At 34.8% G+C, this 26,077-nt stretch overlaps 2 protein-coding genes across 3 annotated transcripts; one reads left to right on the forward strand and one right to left on the reverse strand.

Annotated features, from left to right (window-relative positions):
* The first annotated feature begins 8,077 nt into the window (after positions 1-8,077).
* Positions 8,078-20,043, forward strand: LOC114261228 (nuclear transport factor 2). 2 transcript variants are annotated; one of them, XM_028201468.2, is made up of 10 exons: positions 8,078-8,295; positions 8,366-8,469; positions 8,580-8,714; positions 14,398-14,704; positions 15,221-15,483; positions 15,968-16,157; positions 16,413-16,534; positions 16,627-16,692; positions 17,255-17,336; positions 19,443-20,043. In XM_028201468.2, the coding sequence occupies exons 2-10, from the start codon at positions 8,431-8,433 to the stop codon at positions 19,661-19,663; spliced, it is 1,425 nt and encodes a 474-aa protein (XP_028057269.2). In that variant the 5' UTR covers positions 8,078-8,295; positions 8,366-8,430; the 3' UTR covers positions 19,664-20,043. The 2 variants fall into 2 exon arrangements, with proteins under 2 accessions (XP_028057269.2, XP_028057270.2); XM_028201469.2 differs by lacking the exons at positions 8,078-8,295; positions 8,366-8,469; positions 8,580-8,714 and adding an exon at positions 12,796-14,065.
* Positions 20,044-21,055: 1,012 nt separating this feature from the next.
* Positions 21,056-26,071, reverse strand: LOC114261227 (uncharacterized). The gene is made up of 6 exons (XM_028201466.2): positions 25,275-26,071; positions 23,848-24,020; positions 23,570-23,651; positions 23,234-23,488; positions 22,244-22,416; positions 21,056-21,438 (listed from the first exon to the last, which is right to left on the reverse strand). The coding sequence occupies exons 1-6, from the start codon at positions 25,983-25,985 to the stop codon at positions 21,312-21,314; spliced, it is 1,521 nt and encodes a 506-aa protein (XP_028057267.2). The 5' UTR covers positions 25,986-26,071; the 3' UTR covers positions 21,056-21,311.
* Between the last annotated feature and the right edge of the window lie 6 nt (positions 26,072-26,077).

Consider the following 26,077-nt stretch of genomic DNA (forward strand, 5'->3'; position numbering starts at 1 on the left):
AAGTACCTTATTTTGAGCCTCTATTCAACTTTGTTGAAGGTTTCTTTACTGTTTGAGGCCATCTACTGCCCCTTTCCCTTTATCTCTCTTTTAGGGCTATTTTTGCATCATATTTTAGCCTTACTTGTGAGCATATTCGAGATTTTCCATAAACTGTAAAGTATCTTTTTTTGAGCCCTCTTAAACTTTGTTAAAGGGCTCTTTGCTGTTTGATGCCTTTTGCTGCCCTGTTTGTTCAATCTCTCTTTTAGGGCTGTTTTTGCATGATACATTAGCCTTATTTGTGAGCCATTTTAGACCTCGACCTAACCTGAAAAAAATCTTGTTTTGATATTATCTTTATGTTTGATTAAGGTCTATTCTCTTTTTGGGGTCATCTTCCCCTATGCATGCTTCATTCCTTCATGATTAAGGCTATGCATTAGAGCACTTGCATTGGCCATGGTTTGGCCTCTTAGCCACTGAAATCCAGTGGATTTTCAATGGCTTTGATGCATTTTTGAGGGCCAAAATTAGAGGGGGGTGACCCCCTCTCTCCTTGTCTTGTTTGGGAATCTTTTAGGCCTTCCAAAGGGACCCTATTTTGCATGCATGGAAGTCACTTTCCAGGCCTCATTTTGTGAGTTTTGGGGTCTACCTTAAGTCTATCTAGGGTCCTTTTGATCATATTTTATCTCTACAATGCATGTGTAGAACAATTCCATTCAAGGCCTTTTGAGGAGGCCTTTCATTGCATGTTTCCTAGACTGATTTCAGGGCCAATTTTATGAGTTTTAGGGCTGTCATAACTCATTTCCAGAGTTGGTTTGGCCATGCTAAGTGTCCTTGATGCATGTGTTTAATTACCCCTTGTATGCCCTTCCAAAGAAGCCCCTCATTTTTGCACATATTGGCTGCATTTCAGTGATTATTTGGACATATTTTGGCATGTTTTATTCACCGATTTTTGCTGGTTTGGTGAGATTTCATATGCTTCATATGCATGCCATGTAAACCATGTTTGCTAGTCAAAGTTGCATGCTATTTTAGTCCATCATGCTAGCATCTTTTGGTCATGCTTTGAACTAGAAATGTTCATGTTTTGGAACTACCTTGGCTCTGTCTTTGTGCTTTATGGTCAAATAATTCATACTTTGTATAGCTACAAGTCAATACATGTGCCTAGTTTTGAAGTTTCGGGCTCATCTCATGCATCGAGTGCCATATATCCATGATTCAGGATCGTTTTGCATCATATTTCAGTGCTGAAATTTACATGTTTGAATGCCATGTTGCATGCCTTGCCATGCCTTGTTAGAGTTGCATGTTGTGCCTTAGGTTCGGTCCTCGGTTTGCGTGCATGTGTGCACGCATTTCGGTGGTCTCATTTTCATCTTATGGCCACTGATGTGAGTGTGGCTGAGGTCCACTCATGTTGGTGTAAGTCCATCATGCATTGTGTATGTCTTTTCAATTCATAGCATTGCGTATGCTAGGTTGCGTGTTAGTGCATTGTGTATGCCATGTTACATCGACCATTGTGTATGCCATCTCATAGCATTGTGTATGCTAGGTTGTATGTTAGTCGCATTATGTATGCCATCTCATTTGCATTGTGTTTGGGATAAGAGTTAGCCCAAGCACGGGAAACGAGGGACGTTTCGTACTCCGAGTGACGGAACGTGTCTCAATTCCCTGTCACCGACACTCCGGATTACCCATGATGGAGTTTAGGTCTTGTTGTGTTTTCATGTGCATTCATCTCATATTAAGTTGTGCAATTCGGCTCCTCGGCCATCATGCATCGATATGCGTGATTGGTGGCACGAGGACGAGGACTACACTCCTCGAAGAGTAGTCATGCATACATATGTGAAATACTTTGCCATGCCCCTTTGTTGCCTTCTGTTGCAGTAAATCAGAAATCAGCGGCCTTTTGGAGCGTTGCGCAATGTTCCGAAAACAATTGCAAACAGAGGCGAATCGGGGCATCGCAATCGACTTTCGCGCCAGGCAACTCAAGCATGCATCTCCCATCATTTGGAATAGAGCTGAGGCAGTCCATAGGCTTACATGCTGATTTATCGCTTTCTAGTTAATTTGTTAATTAATTAGGGTTTTGTAATATTTTATTATTCATTTCGGACTGTATATTATTCTTTCGGACCCTCCGATCGAGGGCAATGTTGTAATAAGTGTGCGTGTGTGTGATGTATGTCTTCTAACCCCACGTCTTTCTCCCTTTTATTTACTAGCTTATGATGGTTAGATTAGGGCATGTTTCAATTAGCATACTTATGATAGCATGTTTGCATCATTCATCTGTATTGCACGCACCGGGCTCGGCGCATCATACTAACTGCATTTGTATTTCAATTCCAAGTTGAATACTTGTTAATTGTAGCATTTCACATGTCATTTTAGAATAGCTGAGCCTATTATAGTTGCATTTTTGCATGTGTTGCATTAGGCATTTTTGTATAGTTAGGATCATGCATGGATTTCTAACATAACTTCTATTTTGGCTTGGAGTACTCGGTAAGTATTTATGCTTTAGCATCCTTGCATGTGTGTGAGTGACTGCCATGATAGCATGCTTACCATGAGGATATTTTCTTATATGATATACTTGCCTAAATGCCTGTGGGTGAAGGTTGGGTTACTTGGATTGGAACAATTCATCAAATTATGAGTTTTAAGCCCACTAGATAGTGGCAAATCACCTTGTTTTCTAAGCCCACCTGAGTGTGGCAAATCCACGTCTTAGCCTACTTGCGGGTAGCACCATCAAACCATTTTCAAATAAACAAACATGAAATGTTTTGTTCCAATTCAGGTGACCCAGTCTATACTTGTATGTTGTGCGCATCACGTAGTAAATCTAGGCTAATAACCGAAATAAGAACACATAATGTTTTCAAAACTAGATATCATGGTTAGTAGAGGCCGATCTTTGATCGGGCGAGTGGGGGTGCTCACGAAGTGACCTTCCCCAATCGTACCCAAGTTCTCGAGCTGAGGCAACTTTGGTGATGACGGACACGTGGCCTTAAGCAACGAGTTAGGGTTTCCTAAATTTCCCAAAAATAAAATATTTAGGTGGCGACTCTGTATTTGGCAAAGCAGTCCATGTTTGGCACTTCTTTCAAAAAAATGATTTACCGAATTTGGACTCTTTGATGATTCATCGGTCTTGCATTGCACTCTGCGAGATTAGATACAGGACCGTGACATTGAGTCCTGAACTGTAGTGACCCCAAATGAACAAAACGAGATTTCCCTCCCGGGACGTTCAGGGACGTCTACACCAGCCATTAAAGGTGCCGATCGGCCATCAGTGAAGCCGATTGGCCACCACTGATGGCCAATGGAAAGAGGGCATGGCTGATGGGCACGGGGCCTGGCCGATGGGTCGTAGGGATGGCTAGCAGGCCACCCTCTTCCCTCAGAAACAAAGTCACAAGCTCTTGGTCCATAACCGAGCACAAAATAGACAAGTTGAGAGGCTCCAAGGCAAGGCACACAGCTGAGACCTTCAGAAACTCAAAACGAACACAAGTATGGATGATCATCGAGTGTTCAAACGATGACGTCCAAGTCTTGAGGACGGTCACAAATGGGGTGCCTACACAGATACCCTTTGGGGATCCTGTGCTTGGGCAACTTCTCTCTTTTGTGCCATCTTCTCCAAAATAGTCTGCAAATCTTCCAATCTGGGTAGTTCTTTATATCGAGATGATGTTTGATGAGTGTGCGCATGTGATAACTACTACCTTTAGTGTAAGATCTTTCAGACCTCGCTCTCTTAGACCTGGAGTGGTGAGTTATGGAAGTCCTCGAATGAGAGTCTCCTGTCCTGAAACTTCTACTCCCAAAATGTGTAGGTGTGACATGTCCATCTTGATCTCTAGAATCATGAGATCGCGTTCATCCTTCATGGATCTCTATTCCTATCACACCTTTGCCTCTCACTTGGCGTTTCAAAGCCTCCATGTCTGCCACCATCTTCTTTTATCAACTCGTCTTGCTTCCTCACGTGATCCTTTAAAACTTGGGTATCTGTTCGTTGCCCTTATCCATCTAGGCTTTGGGAGTAGCGAGGGTTCAAACCCCCGTTTTCTCACGTACCCCTATAAGGGTTCCATCACTGAGGTCCAAATCCGCCATGGGCGAAACAGAAGACAAATCATCACGCCTCCTGTTTGCTTTTGGTGTCTAGCTGTCAATAATGGAATGTGACAAATCTTCGTTGTGCGCCATTAAAGCTTGTTGAAGGAAAACTTGATCAAAAGGTAAGTTTTCTGAGATTCCTATAGACGACACCAATTATATGAGTATGAAATATTCTGTCTCGTATAATATATTTTTTACATTATTTGCATGTTGCAATTTTTCATAAACTTTTACTCTTTAAAAAACTTTTACTCTTTAAAAATCTTAAGTTGTGTTTATATTATAAGTTTAAATATAAATTAAGAAAAAAGATTTAAAAAGTAGGTGAAATATAATTACATTTCATCTATTTTTTCTCTTATCCTCTTCAAATTTGTATCCAAATTTATAATCCAAACACAACTTTACAACTCGTTTCGATTGAAGAGAAAAGAAAAAGGAAATAAAAGAAATCAATCTCACTTAATCCTAATCACTTGTTTGGATTACTAACTAGGAGAAAAATGAGAAGAAAATGGAGAGAGTTATTTCTCTCATAACTTACTTTTTAGGAAGAGGATTCTCTCTAGTTGGGACAGTTGGATTTTCTAACTAGAGGGTGTTGTGGGCCTTTGTCGGTCCATTACAGAGTTCACATTGATAATTTGAACTGTTGAATATGTAGAGCTCATTGAGTACTTCATCCTTAAGAAAAAATTATGTTAATTGAATATCGATAGCCACTTGATCAAATCATATTTGTATTTATGATTTATTTTTAAAACCATAGTTACCGTTAACACAAATGTGATTTGATCAAATGTCTATCGATATCCAATTAATGTGTTTTTTTTGTTGGAATAAAATACTCGATGAGCTGTACACATTGAATGGTTCAGATCACCAATGCGAGTTTCATGATAGGCCCACAGAGACCCAACAACACCCTCAGTCCGATACAAATTGGAGAGAAGCTTTCCCCCACTTTTTAAATCTCTCCAAAACTAGAGAGATTGAGAGAGAATTAATGGAAAGATCACTAAATTTTGTGTATTACCAAATTGTCCATCTATCAACAAAAGAAATAAAAACATAAAATCTTATTTTGATAAAATAACTTGGAAGAATTTATTCTATTTTATTTTCTTTAATATAATCTATTCAAATAAGATACGAGATAAATTATTATTATTTTTTCTTTATTTCTAACTTAATCAAATAAAAAGAAGAGAAATTACAATCATTTATTTTATTTTATTTTCTCCAACTTAACATTTCATTTCATTTCTCTTATCTCCTAAATATCTAAACATAATGTTAAAATATACAATCGCTTCAGCGTCCTACCTTCTAAGAAAAGAGATTGAGAGCTCTAAATTAAGAGCTCTAATAATTCTAATTGGTGTGTGGGTATTATGTGATGTGATATTTTGACCTTATTTATTTATTTATATTTGATTTTTCACATTATTAGTGCTCTTTTAGAACTCCCAAAGTAGAGGGATGTATCATTTCTGAGCTTCTAATTATGGTAAATTATCAATTAGTCCGAATAATTGGATTTAATTTTCATTGTCCTATTAAAAAAAGTAATAGAAAAATTATCACTAAAAATATTTTTTTTGTGACGATTTTTTGCATGACCCTAAAAATTGACAGTTAATGACTTTTTTTTGTCACGGGCTTTATAAATTGTCGCTAAAATTTACAATTAATGACCTTTTCCTGTGACAAATTTTTTAAATTGTCATTGAATGTTGAAAATTAGTGATGTTGTTTTGTGATGATTTTTTTAAATTGTCGCTAAAACTTATAATTAATGACTTTTTTTGTGACAAAATTTTTAAATTGTTGCTAAAAATTAACAATTAGTAACGTTTTTTTAATAGTGTTGGATGAAAAATGCCATTAATTATTGGAGGACCTATTGGACTAGTCTATCTATTAGGACCTACACGTAAATTCCTTTTATAGTTAAGGTTAATTTTAAATACATCTCTTGAGATTTAGTAAAAATACGAATTGTCCTAGTAATTTTAGAAATTATAATTACTTGATTGTCAAAAATTTCATTTAACGGAACTAATAAAAAAAACAAAATTCCTAACTACTTTCTAATATAGTTATAAAATTACTTAAATTTTTAATTGAAATATATTTTTAACATCATTAAAAATAGTTAATTGTCTTAATGATTTATTAATAAAAAAAGTCATTTGTTATGCAATTAGAAACGTAAAGAGGATGGATGTATTTTCGAGAATTACATAGGACAATTTGTATTTTAAGTAAATCTCAAAAAATGTATTTATGATTTATTCTAATTATTATTATTTTTTTAAAATTTAAATCATAGCTTACATTTGCATATGATATCCATCACAATTAGGGGTGTTAGCGGATCGATTTTTGACGGTTCAGTTTGCGGTTTGGATTCGCTCGCATGTTTGCGGTTTGCAAAAAATTGAACTCGTAACCGTCTGCAGTGCGGGTTGCAATTTGTGCGGATATGGTTCACAAATGTGCAGACAGTTGCGGGTGGTTTGCAGATTGGACTTTTTCATTTAAAAATTCATTGAGTAATGCCAAAGATCCCAAAAATTCTACTAAATATCTCACATGAGGTGTCTAGCATTTTTGAAATTCATTTTCTATCTAGTACTCAACAACACAATTAAAGTAAAATCATTCAAAATCCTAAATTTATCTAAAAGTAATTATTTATTAATTTTTACATTTATCGAAAAACTAAATGCAATAATAATAACTAGCTGGGAATCAAAATAAATTGTTTTCAAATTCTATCCAAACTCATAAAATAAAATCATTTGCAAACTCGTAAACTCTATAAAAAATCTCATTGCTTTTTGTAAGAATTTTCTTGAGGCGAAAAAGAAAAAAAATAAAGGTTTTATACCCTTGTTTGTGATCTAGAAAAAAAAATAATAATAATAATTTGCAAAAACAAACCTTGAAGTTTTGTTCAAAGGCAACATAAAACTCAAATGTTGATAAAGATTCTGAGATAAAAAAACTTGCCACTAACTTTATCTTTCCTTTTTATAAAATTTACAAGAAAATCGGGCAGTTTAGATTTTTTTTTTTTTAAAAAAAATGTATAAAGATGCAAGTCGGTGAGTACGGGTACAGGTGAAATCCATAACCTGCTTGTAACATAAGAAAATACTAACTTGCATTCGACCTAATGATTTTGTGAAACCGCTCAAATAAGTGTAGGCAATTCGAGTTGATCGATTTTCTTAAATCGAATAACCCTGTACCAAGCTTTAATCACAATATCAAAAATACTTAGGAACACTAAATATGAAGCTCTAGGGAAGCTCTAAGTGAGTTGGTCCCCCATAACGTGATAGTTGTATTTATATATATATTTTTTTCATTTGGTTTAGTGCTATTTTTTTTAGAGCTATGCATTTAACACGTCATGCCTCTGTTTGGCAAGTTGATTTTCAGGCTTTTTTGGTTATTTTAGCCACAAAAAACAAAATAGACTATTTTAGCCATAACAAACAAAACATCACATCCAACCTATAATCATTACATTCTTCTCTCACAAAAAAAGTTAAAAAAGCCAAAAAGCCAAAAAACCCTTCCCAAACCAAGCTTGTTAGCCCAGGTTAAAATAGCCAAAAAAGTTAAAAGCCAAAAAGCCAACTTACTTCCCAAACCAAGCCATAATGACGCAAAAACACAACAGCAAAATAATGAAATTATTTGGTAGTATTGGAACAATATTTTTCAGCATGCAATGGATGCCACTTGTTCAGTTATCTTTCAAAAGTTAACACAAAATTTCAAACTCCACGTTTTCAACCAATAACAAACAAATTAGGTACCCAATAAAATTGCATAAAAAACACCATATAATATTTCCCCTATGAAGCGACCATACTCAGACACGTACAAACTTTTCCTCTCCAAATCTACTTTTAGTTTTTTTGTTTGTTTTCTCTCTCTCTCTCTCTCTCTCTCTCTCTATATATATATATATATCTATATGTATATCTATTTATATATATTTTCGTTTTTTCTCTCAAAATCTCATTCTCAGATCCACAGATCTTTTCCCGGAAAAAAAACCCCCTCTTTCTCTAGCTAGATTCCCTATTCATTCTCTGGAAAGACTCGTTTTTCCATCTGTAGGTGTGTAATCTTTTAGATTTGGAGGTTTTATTATTGTAATTGTTTCTTCAGATCTTCAGTCACATTGCAGATCTAGGGTTTGATTGGAGCTCTAGGGTTTTAGGGTTCGTTCGTTCCTTCCTCTCCACACTGGTTATGGCGACTCCATTTCACTTGCCCGTCACTGCTGCTCAGGTCCTCTCACCTCTCTCTCTCTCTCTCTATATATATATATATATATATACAAAAGTGTGTCTTTGTATTTGCTTTCTCTATCTAAAAATCACATTTTGCTCTGAATTCAGGTTGGGACGTACTTTGTTGGGCAGTACTACCATGTTCTTCAGCACCAACCTGATTTTGTTCATCACTTTTACAGTGATGCCAGTACAATGATTCGTATTGATGGGAACACGAGAGAGACGGCCACGGCAATGCTGGTATTGGGTTTTAGGATTCTCTCTCTATATGTGTGTATTAGTTATGGTTTTAGTTGTAGATTTGAATATTTGAATGAGAATTGGAGGCAGATGTTTGGCAATCCAATGGTGACAACTTTTTCTTGTTAAGAATGGAATGGGATCTTCTTGTTTGTGTCTTTATTGTCAAATGAGTTGTGATTGTAGCTCCTCATTTTATTATTGGACAAAATGACTGTTGTTGGACAATTTAGGAAACCATCTCTTTTCTCTAGCACAATTTAACTCTCTTTCAGCAATTTTTTTTTTTTTTTTTTTTAAAACAAAAAGAAATATGATTTCACACCAATCAAATGGACTATATATTCCTAGTTTATTGCAAGATTTTTAAAAAATGTACCAATAACCTTTTAATAGGGGGCCAAATTTTTTAGGTGGCCATTATACGAGGCTTTAAATTTTGCATGGGAACCCTCATACAGAGTGCATTTTTAAATTTTTTTTGGGTGTTGAATTGAATTTTTATTTATTTTGAAGATTGTGCTATTATAAAAGTGGACTTCCTCAAAATTTTGAAGGGGCTAGGTCCCCCGACCCTCTCTGCTTGATTGGAGTGGGAGGGGAGTCGAACCTGTGATCTCCTAGTAAGATACATAGTTGTTGGCCATTGGGATAAACCCTATGGTTAAGTTTTTGTGAGTATATGCATTTCCTTTCCTCTTTCTGTGTATTACATTTGATTATAGCTGCTATAGAATAAGGCAGGGGTGGAGCTAAGGTTTTTGTCAAGTTGGGGAAAATTTTTACGTGGAATTATGCACATATTTTTTCTTCTAATTGACAATAAATTTCCCCCTCTCCCCCTCCAAATATGAAGCTCCTAATATAAGTGCAATTTAGTAAACTAGCAAATCAATAATTCAATACAACTTAATAGTCACCTGATTTGTTAAAATCAAAATTAACACAAATAATGTTAATTAATAGTAACATGACACTAATTTAAGTCATGTATGAATTAATCCTTAATTTTTTTAATATTCTAGTGGGTTTCCTTAGGACATTGGAGCAGATTACAGTTTTTCTCCAATTTCACATTGCTCCATTTCATGAGAGAGATAAAAGATGGGAAAAGTTACAAAAAGAGAGAGAGATAGAAATATACAAATCTAAGTGGGTGAGGTGGTATCAGGGCATAAACAAATTCAGTTGGGACAAGTTGTATAAAACAATATTTATCAAAATATTTCACAATATAAAACGTTTTTTTTCTTCAAAGTTTAGTGGGGGCCATTGCCACCACTTGCCCCAACGTAAAGCCATCCGTGGAATAAGGTAATTTAATGATCATAGACAATGAACAATCCTTTGGCTTAATGCTGCGGTGAGATGCTCCTTTTATTTTTATCATTATTAAATGTACCATCTATCATCTTCATGGCTTGATCCATATTTGGGCACCCCGTAGAAGAGAGTGGTTTTTCTTAGGAATTTATTTCACAAAAGCACCTACTTGTAGAATTCTGACTTTTAAATTAGTGAGACATGGATGTCTCAGCTGTCATTTGTTTACCCATGTAAGATGGATCTCCCTAAAGGGGGGAGTTGACTTATTGTTGAATGTGCATGCTTGAATTTTTTTTTCAATTGTTAGAAAAAAATGTTGAGTAGACAGGAAAAAAACCTAGTGCCTTTTTTTTTTTTTTTCCTTTTTCTAATTATTATAAAAAAATTATAGTATTTTGCCTTGTCCTTACTCTTGACACAATGATACACATATTCCCTCCTCTATTCCTTAACACTTGGTTTTTCTTTGCTTCTTGTCCTCCCTCGAACCCCAACCCATCAGAGTTTTTAAAAATTATCATATTACTTTTTAACGCGAAATTTGTTGGTCCTAGGAGCAGTGGTTTTCAGTTTCTGATGGGGCAGATGGATGGAAATTTTCATTTAATATGGCCATTAGTCATATTAGTACAAAGACATTTTTGGCTTTTTTTAATTTTTAATTTTAATTGTATGATTATTGTTTTACTATGAACTTTTGATTCTAACACTCATCCAGCTAAGCAGGTTCAAAGAATTCTGAATTAGTTTTGCATTGTGAAATACTCTTAAAATGCATGGACATTGTCTTTGCATTATTTGTTAGAATATTCTTAGTGTTTGCTTCTCATGCACGTAGTATATTAGATGGACTCGGGTATGAGTATTGGGTGCGGATGTATGTCTAGGCGGCATGTATTACTAAACCTAATTCTTAAGATATTGGGATATATTCTAAAAGTTGGTAGAGGTACGGGGATACGTCTTTAAACACTTATATGTATTGCATATTGTATAATATTCTTAGATAAGATCAATGTTATGAATCCTATTCCATACCGGCTGGTACAACTTGAGGTGTACTGTTTCATCGAAAATATGAAACACCTGATCTTCTGTTTCGTTTTGTTTAAAATGCTGGTCTGTCGATCTGGGCAATCCTGACATTTTTCGACCGTACCAGCCTCTTTTCAGTTTCTATACGGAACAATACTGGTTTTGAAAGAGATGAAGAGAGAATGAAATGGATATTGGTATAAACAGAAATGAGAATGGGTGGTGTGGTTTTACAATAGTGCGAGAAAGGAAGATGTATAGAATCTATATATATAATCATACAATCTATATACAACTTTTGACTTGACCAAAGTTGCTAATTTCAGTAATGACAAAAGCTAATAAAAAAGTTTAAAAAAAAACTCCCTTGAATCTACACTCTAAAAGACTGCCAACCTAAGAAGTATAGACACTTCTAAGAAGGTGGTGTGTTCTTGTTGTGTCCATGTTGGACATTGACACTGGTTGGACACTTCCCGATATGTGTTCAACATTTGTCTAAACGTGTCGTATTTTTTTTAAAAAAATTTGAGACCTGGACACTCTTCGGATACTTGGAGGACACACGTGTCCATTGTTTGGACATACATGAAATTAATTATAAGTTTGAACAAAATTACTTAAGATACAATGTTGAAAGAAAAATAATGTAAATTTATAGAAATTAGAGTTATGATGCATTTTTTTTCCCCTTGTTGAGTGATATGTTCATATATATGACATATAATAAACATAAAAATTGTATATTATGTGCGTGTTCCCCACATATGGTGTCTTGCATTTTTTGCAAGTTGCCGTGTCTGTGTATTTGTGTCGCATCCGTGTTGTGTCACTTGTTTGTGTTCATGCTTCTTAGTTGCCAACTCTTTTCCTCATTTATTGTTTTTATTTGTTTTTTTTATTTTATTTTTTCTTTATATGAAAGATTAAGTGACACTTACTTTTACCATATTTCTTTCACACATTTTGTTTACCACTTACCATAGATGTTAATAATATTCGTGTAGAACCATTGTATTAATAGTTGTAAATCTTCTATATCAAATAATAAACAAGACATATATAGTAAGAAAATATGGCCATCTCAATTAATTTTTTTAGAAGTAAAAATATATGCATCTAAGTAAAAAAAAATAATTACAAAAAAAAAAAAATATATATAATATATGATAAATTCAAATCGTTATGTTGGAATGCACCGGTATGTACCATTTCAAAAATGGTACGTTGATCTTTATGGTATTAACAACATTGGATAATATGTAAATTATTTAGGAATGTACTTCAAATTAAATGGAATGGAGGGAAGATATGGAATTTATATCTCTCATTTGTATGAGATGATAAAAATATATTTTTACTAACAAATTTGAATATATTCTTCTTCAAATGTCATATAAAATTAGAGAATTTAAGTATCTAAATTGGGTATGGGTTTTGGAGACATATCCCACACAAGGTTGTCAAAATCGGGATCCTACGTTGGATTGTTGGAGGTGTTTATAGGATCGGATCGTAGAATCGGATCGATGATCGTAAGATCCTACCGAAAAAGACAAATTACATAATAATTTAATTTAAATAAATATTTCTTAAAAAGTATACACAAAATGAGCCTATATTATATTAAAAAGAAGTGAAGATATTGTGAAAAATATAGGGTATGTTTGGTTTGGATTTGTAGAGTGATTTTGGAAATATTTTTAAAAAAAATTTGTTTGGTTTGTAAATTTTCTAAAATAATTTCTAAAATCACTTTCTCTCTCTTACTTATCAATCAATCACTTTTTCTCTCTTTTCTCTCATTCTCAATGACTTTTTCGCTCACACACATCTACTCAATCATAACAAAATATCAAATTATTTCAAACTTCCAAACTCCAAAACTACTTTCAAAATACACAACCAAACAAACCAAAAAAATTTCTAAACTCTCTCCAAAACAATTTTTAAAAACTATTCTCTCAAAATCAAACCAAACATACCCATAATACTCCATGTAAAATGTACATATAATATTATATAATAGAAAATTCGATGGTAAAAGTTTTATATTTCATCAAAAAAGGTGAAGATGAAGAATTTTATGACAAATACTTTACAATCTACAATAATGCGTAAAAAGTGAAGAAAAAATATTTAACAAAGTTGAATATGAAAATAGATTAAGAACTCAAAAGAGCAGCTTAACCAAATGATAAGGTTTGTCATTAGCATCCCTGGTGGAGCGGATTCGAGTCATAAAAATAATCTCTCCAAAAATTAGGATTAAGTTGCAATTATCTTACCCTTCTTAGACTCCGATAAAGCTAAGTTTGTTTTTCCGACTAGTTAATTTTCTTAAATTACTGCAATATTTGAATGTTTGTTTTTCTTAGTCTATTTGATTCAATAGTAAATTTTTTATTATTTATTTTGACCACATAAATTGGTATTTAGACAGCAAACATAAAATTTACAATAAAATGTCATGCAATACAAAATAAGGCTTGTAAATTGGATCAGATAAGATCGGATTTGGATTGGGATTCCATGATCCTATAAGATCCCATTGCTAGGTTCGAATGATCCTACTTATAAGGAATTTTTTACACGATTCGGATCGATTGTACTCAAATGGATCGTAAGATCCAGATCGGGATTCTGATAACCACAATCCCACATATCTAAGTGTCTAACCGGTAAACTGGGGAAAGTAGAAGCATCCATGCAACACAGTTCTGGTACGTGAGCTCAATGGTCTCTCACTTTGCTTATGCTACATTAATTAATAATTGCAAAGACATTCATCTTGATCAGATAATAATGACCTGTCCATGCTAGCTACAGGCAGCAAAAAAGACTTGTAGTGAATACAAAATTGGACTCTTACTTATGAAGTTGCAGGCATAGAATGAGATCTATCCTAGTTTACTTCAAGCAGGTGTCCAGGTAGCTTGCTGATGTCAGGTTATCTTCCAAATTATCTTCATTGTTATGTGCTTGTCCAAGTAAGACATCTGCAAAAACTTTTGTGGTAATGATTTCAATATCTAATCAAGTATTATAATTGCCTAATGATGCTAAGTTACTGTAATTAATATATTATTATGTAGTCAGTGAAAGCTTTAAATATAAGCTCAATTTCACTTCTTCACAGGAGTAATATGCTCCATAATTTCGTTGCTTTGTCCGGTTTCTTAAATCCTTCCTTCCAACTCTTGGTTGCATTTTCTTGCTGGTTTGACTTTCATATTTCCATAGCATTTTTCAGTTCTTCTGGTTTTAGTGGTAACAAGTAATAAACATTTTGGGTTCACTCTTCTGTCGTTCTTTCTGGCAGCAAATCCATACACTTGTTATGTCGCTCAATTACACTGGAGTAGAAATCAAGACAGCGCATTCCCTTGAATCTTGGAATGGAGGTGTTCTTGTGTTGGTTTCTGGATCTGTGCATACTAAAGATTTCAGTGGCAGGAGGAAATTTGTGCAGACTTTCTTCCTTGCGCCACAAGAGAAAGGGTTCTTTGTTCTCAATGATATCTTTCACTTTATTGATGATGAACCTCTTCACCACCATCCAGTTGCCTATTTAGCCCAGAGCAATCTTGATTCCAAACTAAATGCTTCAGCTACTATTCGAGAACCAGGTATTATGTTTGAGCCTGTATTTCTAGAGAATTGCTACAATTACCTGCTCCTCCATAATCTTGAGAGGATTTGTGTCACTAGGAATGAAAATCTTAATTTTCCAGTCATCTTTTGGAAGAAAGCAATTTAATTATTTTGTAATGTGTTCATAAAATTCCTTTGGATATATTTCATTGCGATATTGTTGATCAGTTAAAAAAATGGATTTACTCGAATGCACACAATTTTATTTTTCCTGGGGCTAAGTAACTGAAAATGGAATGAGGCCGCAACTCAATCACACAAGACTATAGAAGTGCCCTGCCTAAAACAAGGAAAAAATAAGTGGTGAATGGTTGAAATGTAATATAACATAACCAACTGTGCTATGCGATTCTATGTAATTTAATTTAGTTATAGAATGACTGCCTTCAATTTTGCAGGTCTATTTTGTCATTCATTCTTTTTCACATACGTACTAGAAAGTTATTCTTTGTTTCTTAAATATTTGGTAAAGGCAATAATGGCTTTTGCAGCATCCAATTACATGCTGGGTGGAGAAACACAGGCCAGGGAGTTTGTGGCTCCTGCAGATGTTAAAGAAAATGGTCCAGTTGACAATTACAGTTTCTCAGAGCAACAGCTGCAGCACACGCCTGAGGCTGAAAGTATCCTTGAAGACAATTTTCCAGAGTCTAATGGTACACTTCAAAGTTCAACGAGCCCCGCACCAGATCACCTGTCTGCTCCTTCTGAGGAACCTGTCAGGGAGCCCCAAAAGCGCACTTATGCTTCCATTGTATGTATTATTTAGCTCATGCCCTATATATAAAAAAAAAGGTTTTTACCCTTGTTGAAAAAACAAGTTATTACCTACTGCTTCAATGATAAGCTAATTGCAATCAGAATGCAAAAAGAGGATGATGCCACATTCCCCCTTACCCCAAAACCTTCTTTTGTACAGAACCATGTTGCAGAATAGTAACTAGAATTATCCCTTGCACAATTTTTATTTTTATTCTTATTCAACTCACAGGGCACCTACCTCTACGTCTCCCTTTCCTATGTTCTTCCGCTTTTCCTGTTTTCATCTCTTCACTCAAGTGCCAGTGAGCTTTTTCCTTAATCATGATTCCCATGGAGTACTGTTTACCTTTTTTTGGATTACCACCTCCATGAATTTTTGAAAAATTTCTGATCGTAAAGTAATCGTGTTAGTATTCATTACGTATAGTGATTGATATTACTTAGCAACTGACATTTTGCTTGATTGTCATTGGAAGTTGCGGGTTGTTAAAGGACAATCAGCAACATCAGCACCTCCTCAGGCCTCTTTTAACAAGTCCACACCTCCCGCTTCAGAATGGAATCATGTACCAGAATTGCCTGCTCAGCAGTCTGTAGCATCATCAATTGCTGTAGAAAGTTCCGGGGCTGAGGCTGCAGAGGAGGTTTCAGCTGTGGAGGATGAAGGTAGACATTCCTTTCGTGTGTTACCTGTATCTTACACCATGTTTCTGTTAAATGTGTCCAAGAAGCCTATTGGAATTAGATGTTTTAGTTTGATAAAAATGTCTATGGGGCTTGTTCTGTAATGAGTTTTTGTTTTCCCTTTTTTCCTCGAAAAGACCATAATTACATTTATGTAGCTTTTATCTTTACTTACATGTGTGGTAGCATTGGATACTGTTCCCTGATTATTATTTTTTTATATCTGAATGTTCTCAGGTGAAGTGAAGTCAGTTTATGTGAGAAACTTGCCATTTACTGTGTCTGCTTCTGAAATTGAGGAGGAATTTAAGATATTTGGCAAACTCAAGCCTGATGCTGTGGCCATTAGAAACCGAAAGGTTTGTTCTTTTTAGTTTCCCTCTTGTATGTATCCTTTCACCTTTGACTTGGAGGAAACTAATATGTGGTCATTGCTCATGATGATGTGCAGGATATTGGTGTTTGCTACGGGTTTGTTGAATTTGAAGATATCACTGGTGTTCAAAATGCAATCAAGGTTTGAATATATGTCTCCTCAGAGATCATTGCAGTCTTGTATTCTTCAGTTAATTTCGCTGAAAAATTAAATTTCATGGAAAACCTTGTGTTCTCTGCCCTTTAGCTAGTGATTCCATATCTTCCATGCATGATGTTTTTAATCTATTGGATAATGGAAATTTTGTTACCATTCTAGTTATGAAGGAATGCTCAGTTTTCTTATGTTTTTCTATCATGTTCTCTATCAATTGACATACAAATTATTGTTCTATTTGTGAGCTTTAATTTTGCATTGGGTCATGTCAAGTTTTTCTTGTCAAGTTCCAATTTTCAAGTTCATTGCATCTTTTTTTTAGGTGGAATTTACATTAAAGCTTTCTTTCTGCACTGATTACATTGGTTCAGGATTTGATTTACCTTTTCTCTCTTTCTTTCCCCTTTTTTATTTTCGTTTTTAAATTTTTGGTTGGGGTATAAAAATTTCTTGTTGTGGACCAGACTTGGTATCCCTTGAATTATGATTCCTAACCTTGATTCTGATATAGAAGTTGGCCCTTGGGTTCTTTTAATCTGTATTGTAGGCTTCTACGGTTCAGATAGCTGGACAACAAGTATTCATTGAAGGACGGAGAGCAAACAGAATCAGTGCATCTCGAGGAGGAAGTAAGTACTTAAATCATCCTCATCAGTTTTTGTCAAACAGGACAGTTTTCTGATAGTTAATGAACTAGCAGTACATTGATATGTCATCATTAATTTGGCCACATTTTAATTTTTGGTACTACATATTTGAATGCTTAATTGCATCCATTCAATTTTTCTATAGTTCTCATACAGATAGTCAATATTTCCATATCAACTCTCTGTCTCGAGTTTTTTGGGTTAATTTATGTTGTTTGGGCATTCCATTCTATAAATTGGGTTCAAAAATTGGATGGGAAATGGGATTAGATAGATTACTTTGAAGAATGTCAGAAACTAGATGTGAAAGGGGATTAGATGCATATGTTGCCAGAGAAAAAGAAAATATTAGAGAAGAATAATTGTTTTATTTTATTTTTTTCTTGAGAAAATGATAAAGCAAAATATAATTAGTGAAACCAAGTAAAGAAAATTGAATTGGTTGGTGTGCAAGTGCAATGCACACTAAAATCAACATAGGTTGAAATAGTAAAGTAAAACCTAAATGATAATGTAGGGTTGAGCTAAAACTTTGGCCCTTGGCAAAACGGATTGGCAAGATGAGTCATCAAACTAACCTGTCAAATTGTTTGGATAAGGTATTGTTGACTTTAGTTAAATCATGTGATGACAGTAAGGCTATGTTTGACTGACATGAATTAGATCGTAGGAATGGGAATCCTATTACCAGGAATCCCAATTACTAGTAATAACATTCCCGTGTTAATGTAATTCAAGTATTTGGTTTGTTTAGAAATCCTTTACAGGATTATTGGAAGCACGGATACAGATACGAGATATGGATACAATACGATATGGATACGTCAATATGTCAAAATCTTAAAAAATAAGATACGGGTACGGTTAGGATATGTTTGTAAAAAAAAATTTAGAATTATTAGTAGTGAGTTACACTTATACATAAGCTCAAAAATGTTGAGAAACCACATAATTTAATAATGCTAAACACTAACCTTTAAGAATAATTTAAGACAGTTGCTTATTTACTTTGTAAATTTTCAATAAGTCTTGCAAGTATTTCATTTCAATATCAAGTTTAATATGTTTATATTACAATAATAGAACAATTCACAACTTATCAATGTGTTTTTCCCTTTGGTACTAGTAAAAACGTTGTATTTAAGTTTATGTGCTTATTTATTTATTTATTGATATTTAATTTTCCTATTGTTATATTATCTTTTTAATCCTTACCTTTTTAGGGTAAATTACCAATAGATCTTACTATTGGGGTTTACTACCCATTAAGTCTTATTGATAAATCTTTCTTGTTTTTACAAATAATTTACAGTAATAAATTTATCAGTCAGGACTTGTAGGTAAATAAGTTTAGTTAATAGGACTGATTGGTAAGTGCCCTACTTTTTATGTAGTTATAGGAGACATCCATAAAACAATAATGAATTGATTTGATAAATTCTGTTACTTTAACTCTTATTATGTTCCTCTTATCAAAGAACTAAATAAAATATTAGAAATAATGTGACATTAATGAAAAAATAATTGAGAAGTATCTGATACTTTTAACAAGTATCCGATACGTGTCTACGATTATCTTAGGAGTATAGGTATCCAATACGGATACGATACGGATACTTCTTCCTTTTTGAAGTATCCGTGCTCTATAGCAGGATTATGATAAAATTTAAAATTTTGTAGGCCCATCAAATGAGTCTTATTCTTCCAAGAATGTGAGACTTCCACAGGGGATGTGAGAATACGATTTCCACTAGATTGATAAATCTCATTCAGCCCTCGTAACCGAATTAGAATCATATTCCCATTCTTGAACACACCCAAACAATGAAATGAAAGAGACTTGGAATGAGATTCTCATTCCACCTCTCTATTTCTTCCATCCAAACATGGCCTAAGTGTTATTTAGGTATAAATCTTTCATTTCCACAATATTATTCTTACCTTCTACCTTTATATGCTTTTGTATCCGTTTTGAACTTGTACACGCTTGCATAACTTATGTAATATCATAAAACAATTGATCCCACTTCCTTGCAAGACAAGGCTTGGTTTGGTTTGTACTTTGTTATAATTGGTTGATTTGAACAGGACGGGGTAGAGGCAGGGGTGGCTACCAAACAGAAGCACCAAGGGGTCGTTTTGGTGCTCGGAGTTTTGGTGGGGGAAATGGTCAGGACGGAGGTGATCGTGACTACAACAGATCCAGAGGAAATGGCTTCTACCGACCCACTCCCCGGCAAGACAGGGGGATTTCGGGCAACCAAGTGTCTAGAAGTGGACAGCACCAGTCAGAGTGGACGACTCAGTAGTCAGTAGTCTTTTCAAGTATCGGGTATGAAAGTTTTGCGCCAAGTTATTTTTCAAGTATCAGGTATGAAAGTTTTGTGCCAAGTTATTTTTCAAGTATTGGGTATGAAAGTTTTGTGTTAAGTTATTTGGGTTCAGCTAATTTGTCTTTATGGGTCTCAAGGCCTCCATATATTTCAAGTAGGCGTTTCAAATAGATGCTCTAGGAAGATGCATAGCAATTTTTTTGGGGGAAAGTTTTGGAATCTCATTTTTTTCTTTCTTTCGTGGACTTACTAATTTGAAATGTAACAATTTGCAATTTTGAGCTCTATCTAAATTGAAGTTTTGTCTGGTTTGGGGAATTTTGAGCTTTATATAAATTATTATTATTATTTTAAAATGTTTTTATTGCTTTTCCTGGTTGTAATAGATTCAATCTTTCCAGTTGTGTGGTGGTTTTTTCAACAGAAAGCTTTGAAGGTTTTATGTCATTTTTATTGTCTGGTTTGATGATATTATTTTGAGCTTTATATAAACTTTGAAGGTATAATATCATTTTTGATCTTATTACCCATCCTTTATTTTTGCATTTTGTGATGTTTGATACAACAAAAAATAAAAATTAACGAAAAACAAGTTTATTTGGACAAAAAATATTTCACTTTTGAAAGGTAAAAAACATTTCAGGTGAAAAATATTTTCTAAATTGAAGTCCTATCAATGCTAGAACACTACTACAACCACCATAACCAGCCCCACCACCTCCACCTCCTCACCATTCCCACCACTAATACAAAAACTAGTCAATTAGTTTCAAGGATGCAACAAAACATAAGATAAACAGTTTTTGCAAAAATTTCTTTGTCAAAATTCTTTTTGCCAATTTATTTATTTATTTATTCCTGCGGAACAAACTGAGCACTCAACCACAAATGTTGCAAATCGTATATACATGTACACATGATACTGGTCTGAACCCAGATTGCTTCAACCTGTTGTAGATGAAGTATTGGGGCCAACACACAAGGAATTGCTTTTCCTCAGAATGCCTTTGTTCCAACTGTGGATGCACATGCTGTTTTCCTTGGATTTGCAGGTCATGCTGTAAAAAAAGTTTTCGCCATGTAGTTTGTCCTCGTAGGCGGGATGGGTACACAAATTTTACATGAAATAGTGACCATTATCTAAGCACAATGACATTCACGAATAACACAAACACATGTATCACTTCAAAGTGTCATGACATTCACGAATAACACAAACACGAATGTATCACTTCATAGCGTCCTGAAGTCATTGAAATATCTTGAACCCATATTCCAACTCACTATCAGTTTTCATTTGCCAAGAAGAAACACTTGATGAAGTGTAAATCTCAGCATGTAGATACCATCTCAAATATTTCAACAAAATGTAGGAAGTCAGAAATATGATATATTTTAATAAGATTTCAGCTTCTAATAACATATGAATGGTTTTGTCCAACAAATGTGAAAACAGATCAGAACACCTACTGGGAAATTTTTTATTACCTCAATTGAAATCACTAGGAAAATTTGCACATTGTGCTTGTTTCTAGGAAAATTTGAGCTTATTTCTAGGAAAATTTGCATACTTATGAAACATTACATTTGTGACTGAGCCGTTAATCTGTCTGCAATGTAAAAGTTAGACATTTGCAGCAGTCATTGCTCCCAGAAGAAGTGGTGCTTGAATGTGATCTTGCGCTGCACCATCTTCCTCCTCGTCCTCTTCTGTTTGCCAGAGGAAATTAGCATATGCAGCAAGAACGTGGCTGAAAGCAAAGAAACAAATTGACCAAAACTGTATGTCAGGAACAAAAACTAAACACAGGATGACATGAAGAAACTTTGATATTCTCCCTGTTTGGTACAGCTTATTGGAGCTGTTTCTAGTTTTTTTTTTTGGCATCTATATCAGATTGCTTGATGCTACTTCTGCTCATAGCCTATGAGGCAAAAACTACTTAAATAAGCCGAAAAAACCTAATCATTTGAAAGTTGGGGAATGAATGCTTTTCGTTTATGCGTTTTTATTATCAACTTTTAATTTAAGAAAAGTTGCACTAAACAGGCCATTGACCCTTCTTGCAAATCCCAAAACAAGGGAAATGTGCAAATTTTTTCCCATGAAGAGACATCTGGTATTGTCTGGTTGTGATTATATTAGCAGCGCCTATGTCACATCACATGGACTCGGATGGGTGTCACGTGGGTATGTTTGTCTAGATTCATCTAATTCCCATATCCAAAGACACTAGGATACAACCAGACTTTATATTTCCTAAATACTTTCATCTTTTTAGGGTAAAATAGTGTTTACAAACTAACATTTACGTATAGTTATATATAGTAAACTTGACTAATTGGGCATACTTGAAGAGCACATGTTCAACGAAGTATATCTACGTGTCAGGTGTCTTACACCGGTACTTTAGAAATATAGAAGAGTCCATGTAACGTATAGTTCAATGGACATGGGTCCTGAAGCACCATCCAATGTATATTTTACAATGCTGAAACTTCATTACACAGTATGATATGAACAATTCAATATTGTGACGGGCAATCGATACCAACCTGTGCTCTGGTGTAGCTTGGACTGCTCTCTCAAAGTAAGACATTGCTTTATCTTGGTCATGATGAAGTTCCCACACCAACTTAGCATATTGCGAAATTATTTCTCCATCAGCAGGATCAGCAAGTACTGCACGCGAGTAGTATTGCTCAGCTCCTTGAAGGTCTCGCTTGGACTGTTAACCGAACAAATAAGTTATTCACAAGAAGAAACAAACAAGTAAGCATAGTTTTATACAGATTCATATGATTAGGTCATTATGCTCTATCATGCAGTAAAAAATAAGATCCAAGTCCATATCTTCAATTACGAAAGAACTTTACCAAGAGATGTGCAATGTATAGAAACACAGTATTTATTCATCTTCCCAATGCTTGTTCCCATGTGGTTTGGGGTGATATCAAGACTTACACAATACATCAGTAAGAAAATTTACTATTACAGGATTGAGGTTCAAAATATCATTTCAAGATCACAAATCCTGTCAAACCATATTAAAAATTGAAATCCTTCACCTGACGCCCTTTTGAAATATCAGTAAGGTAAAGACAGATATTATCATTTCAACATTACTTTTCAATTTCATCCAAACCACAGTGAAATCCAGAGATTTGACTTCTGTATGAATATTAAGACGACATTGGAACTCTTCTACTCTGCTTACAGTAGAGTTATAATCAATGCTTTACTTCGAAGTTCTGCATAGAGAACCATTGCTAACACATGTACTATTGCTAACACATGAAAGAGATTCTGTGAGACTTCTCTATATTTTTTTTGGAAGTTAGAAAATAGTCCGAGTTTATCCACCATACTTCATTCTTTGGCAGCTTACTCTTAGAACAGTAATCAAAATGCTCGCGGCCTGAGATGTTCACTTTGCTTACTGTGGCTCATGTGTTTTAAAATATGGCTTTTAAACAACATGAGAAGCTAAATAGAGAGAGAGAGAGAGAGAGAGAGAGAGAGAGAGCAGGACAAACAGATCTCACCTGATAAAGGAACTGAGCATAATTTCTCAGGAACAAAGGGTTGCTAGGGTTTTCCTCTACCATCCTCTTGTAATAATCCTCCATGCTTCCACCTTTGCCAAAATCTGCTGCAATACAATCAACACCATCAATGCCTCCAAAAACAGCTACGGCAATCCCCACCCCTATCGCAAGATGTAATGATGGGCTAACTGGCTCTTTTTCTTCTTCGAAAGGTGTCTTCTGAACTTCAACGGGAGCTTTATCTTCTTCAATCTGTCATATATCAAAGGAGCATTAGTTTCGTTCCAAAAAAAATGAGTCTAGTAAATCCAAAACTGTTATGTAGAGAAGCACCTGAGTATGATCATTCACAGAACAATCTTCTTTGTTTTCCTCTATTTCCCAGAGAAAACAAGCATAGGCTGCCAAAACGTGGCTGGAAACAAGAAATGAAATGTTAATTCTAGTAAGTATTAATTAACTAGACTGTTCCAAGTGGGGTTTGCTACACTACTAAATTTCTGACCAATCGAATCTAGAAATTGCAGACCTATTTTCAACCTTCCAAAGCACACAACCAGATAAAAGAAATAAATAAAAAGACGCTATGATGAATGAAGGAAAGTGCTGACCTATCTTCAGGGGCAGCTTGAGCTGCACGCTCAAAGTAATTCCAGGCTGTGTCTTGGTCTTGATGGAGCTTCCACACCAATTTAGCATATAACAGCAAAATTTCACCATCTTTAGGATCTGCTAATGTAGCTTGGAAGTAGTATTCCTTGGCTCCATGAAGGTCTCCCTTAGACTGTCATTAGATATTGGACTCCATTTAATAGAAGAAAACATCCTCCTCACTTCTATTAAACATAACGGTAATGATACATCCCACTAAAAGTGGTGCTCTAAAGCACCACTAATGAGTTGGCAAGCACTTTATTTAAATAAATAAATAAATAAAAAATAAGACACAAGCAGTGGGTCCCGTTCACTGCCACATCACTAGTGATGCTTTTAGAGCACCACTTTTAGTGGTCTCAAGCATTATTGTAAACCTAACACATGAAAGTGCAAAAAATCTTCATCTACAAGCCTAAACATGAAAATCATTTTAAAGCTTCTTCCCACTGCATTATGTAATCTTATTAAGCAAATAGTATTCCTAGAGCTTAATGTGAATAATCACTCGTTAATCTTATTAAGCAAATACTCGTCAACCTTCATCTACAATTCATGGTCTTATCAATCCAGAAAATGGAAATAATTAATAGGGAGGGGAAAGCACCATCAATCCAAATTGTTTTAATCTGTTGTTGGTGATTGGATATTTTGTATGACTTCTGCTTTTGAGGTATGATTTCAACCTATAAATAAAAAGTTGATGCTTGAAGGTGAAAATGTTTTCTTCAGAAAATATTTCTCGCCAAAACAAACAGTGCGTAAAATCTAGAACTTTTCTTAATTCTGAATTTGAAGTACTCTCCCAACATGGCCTGTATGAGAAATAGGTAAAAGATGTTCATTCAAAGACAAGTGCGAAAAGTGATGATGCTAGAGCTCAACATCAATTCCATTAAATACATGTACAATCATTGATATTCATTAAGAAATTAAAGTGCTTGTAACAAACTCTAATTAAAATTGCAGACACAAACAAGAAGAAGAAAAAAAATACTAGAATTAATATGAAATTGAAAGAAGAACAAAAGCAACATAATTGATTAAAAATAGTAAAACAAATCAACCTACTGTTGCTAGACTAGTGCTTGGCTCATTAAGGTCAACTAGTCATATAAAGAGACTAATTTAAACTCATTTTGACACTTGTTAATTTTTTTAACTCGGTTCAATAAAAATATATTCATTATAAAAACCAAATAATTCAAGTTTGATTAAAAACTTATCAACATTGACTCAAAGGCAAACAAACAAATAAAAAACTTCAATGTTTTTTTAATAATCAATTGCTATTTTTTTTTTTTAACAATAATCAATTGCTATTTTTTTTTTTAACTCAACTCAATTCATTTATAACCCTAAAGCTAAGAAAGAAAGAACTCACCTGCAAAAGTTGAGCATAATTCCTCAAGAACAAAGGGTTGGAAGGATCTTCACCAACCATCCTCTTGTAATACTCCTCAACATTGCCACCACCTCCGCCGGTACCGGTACCGGCACCGGCACTGGCACCACCAATCCCAAGACCTGTGGCAAGATACATTGGAGTACTAGCTGGTTCAATAACCTCTCCAATACCCAAATCCTGAAATTCATTCAAAACTTCTTCATCTTCTTCTTCACCATCATTCTCCTCAATCAAACCCATACCCTTTTTCCTAAAACTGAATTCACCACTACCCAGCACTTCAATCCTCTCTAACCCTTCTTTCTCACCATTTTCTTCATCAGACCCATCATTCGAAGCATAAATAGAGAACGATGGAGCTCGCAACATTGAAGACTTATTCGAATTACACAACTTTCCTAGATCAAAAGAAGTTGAGGCTAGCCCTTCTAAATTGCCATCGGATCGAGCTCTCCGAAAGGCTTTGTGGGTAAGTTTGTTTGTTTTTCGATTGAAATCGGAGGACCCAGAAGAGGAGGGAGAGATTGGTGATGAATTGCAAGAGAATGAGGTGAGACAGAGGTGGTGGGGATGATGATGATGATGATGACTACCGTGGACGGAGGAGAGTCTGGTGGTGGCGGCGGTGGTTGGAGTGTCTGAGAAGAGGGACTGAACAAGTGGTGTTGATGAGCTTCTGAGTAGCATTGAATGGGGATCTGTTTGCCTTTGCTTGCTTGAGGTTGTGAAAGCTATGATCCCTGAGCGAGAGTAATATGATCCCAAAATACTATAAAATA

The sequence above is a fragment of the Camellia sinensis genome, chromosome 7, assembly GCF_055761805.1.
Source record: "Camellia sinensis isolate YWXY chromosome 7, ASM5576180v1, whole genome shotgun sequence".
Lineage (NCBI taxonomy): Eukaryota > Viridiplantae > Streptophyta > Magnoliopsida > Ericales > Theaceae > Camellia > Camellia sinensis.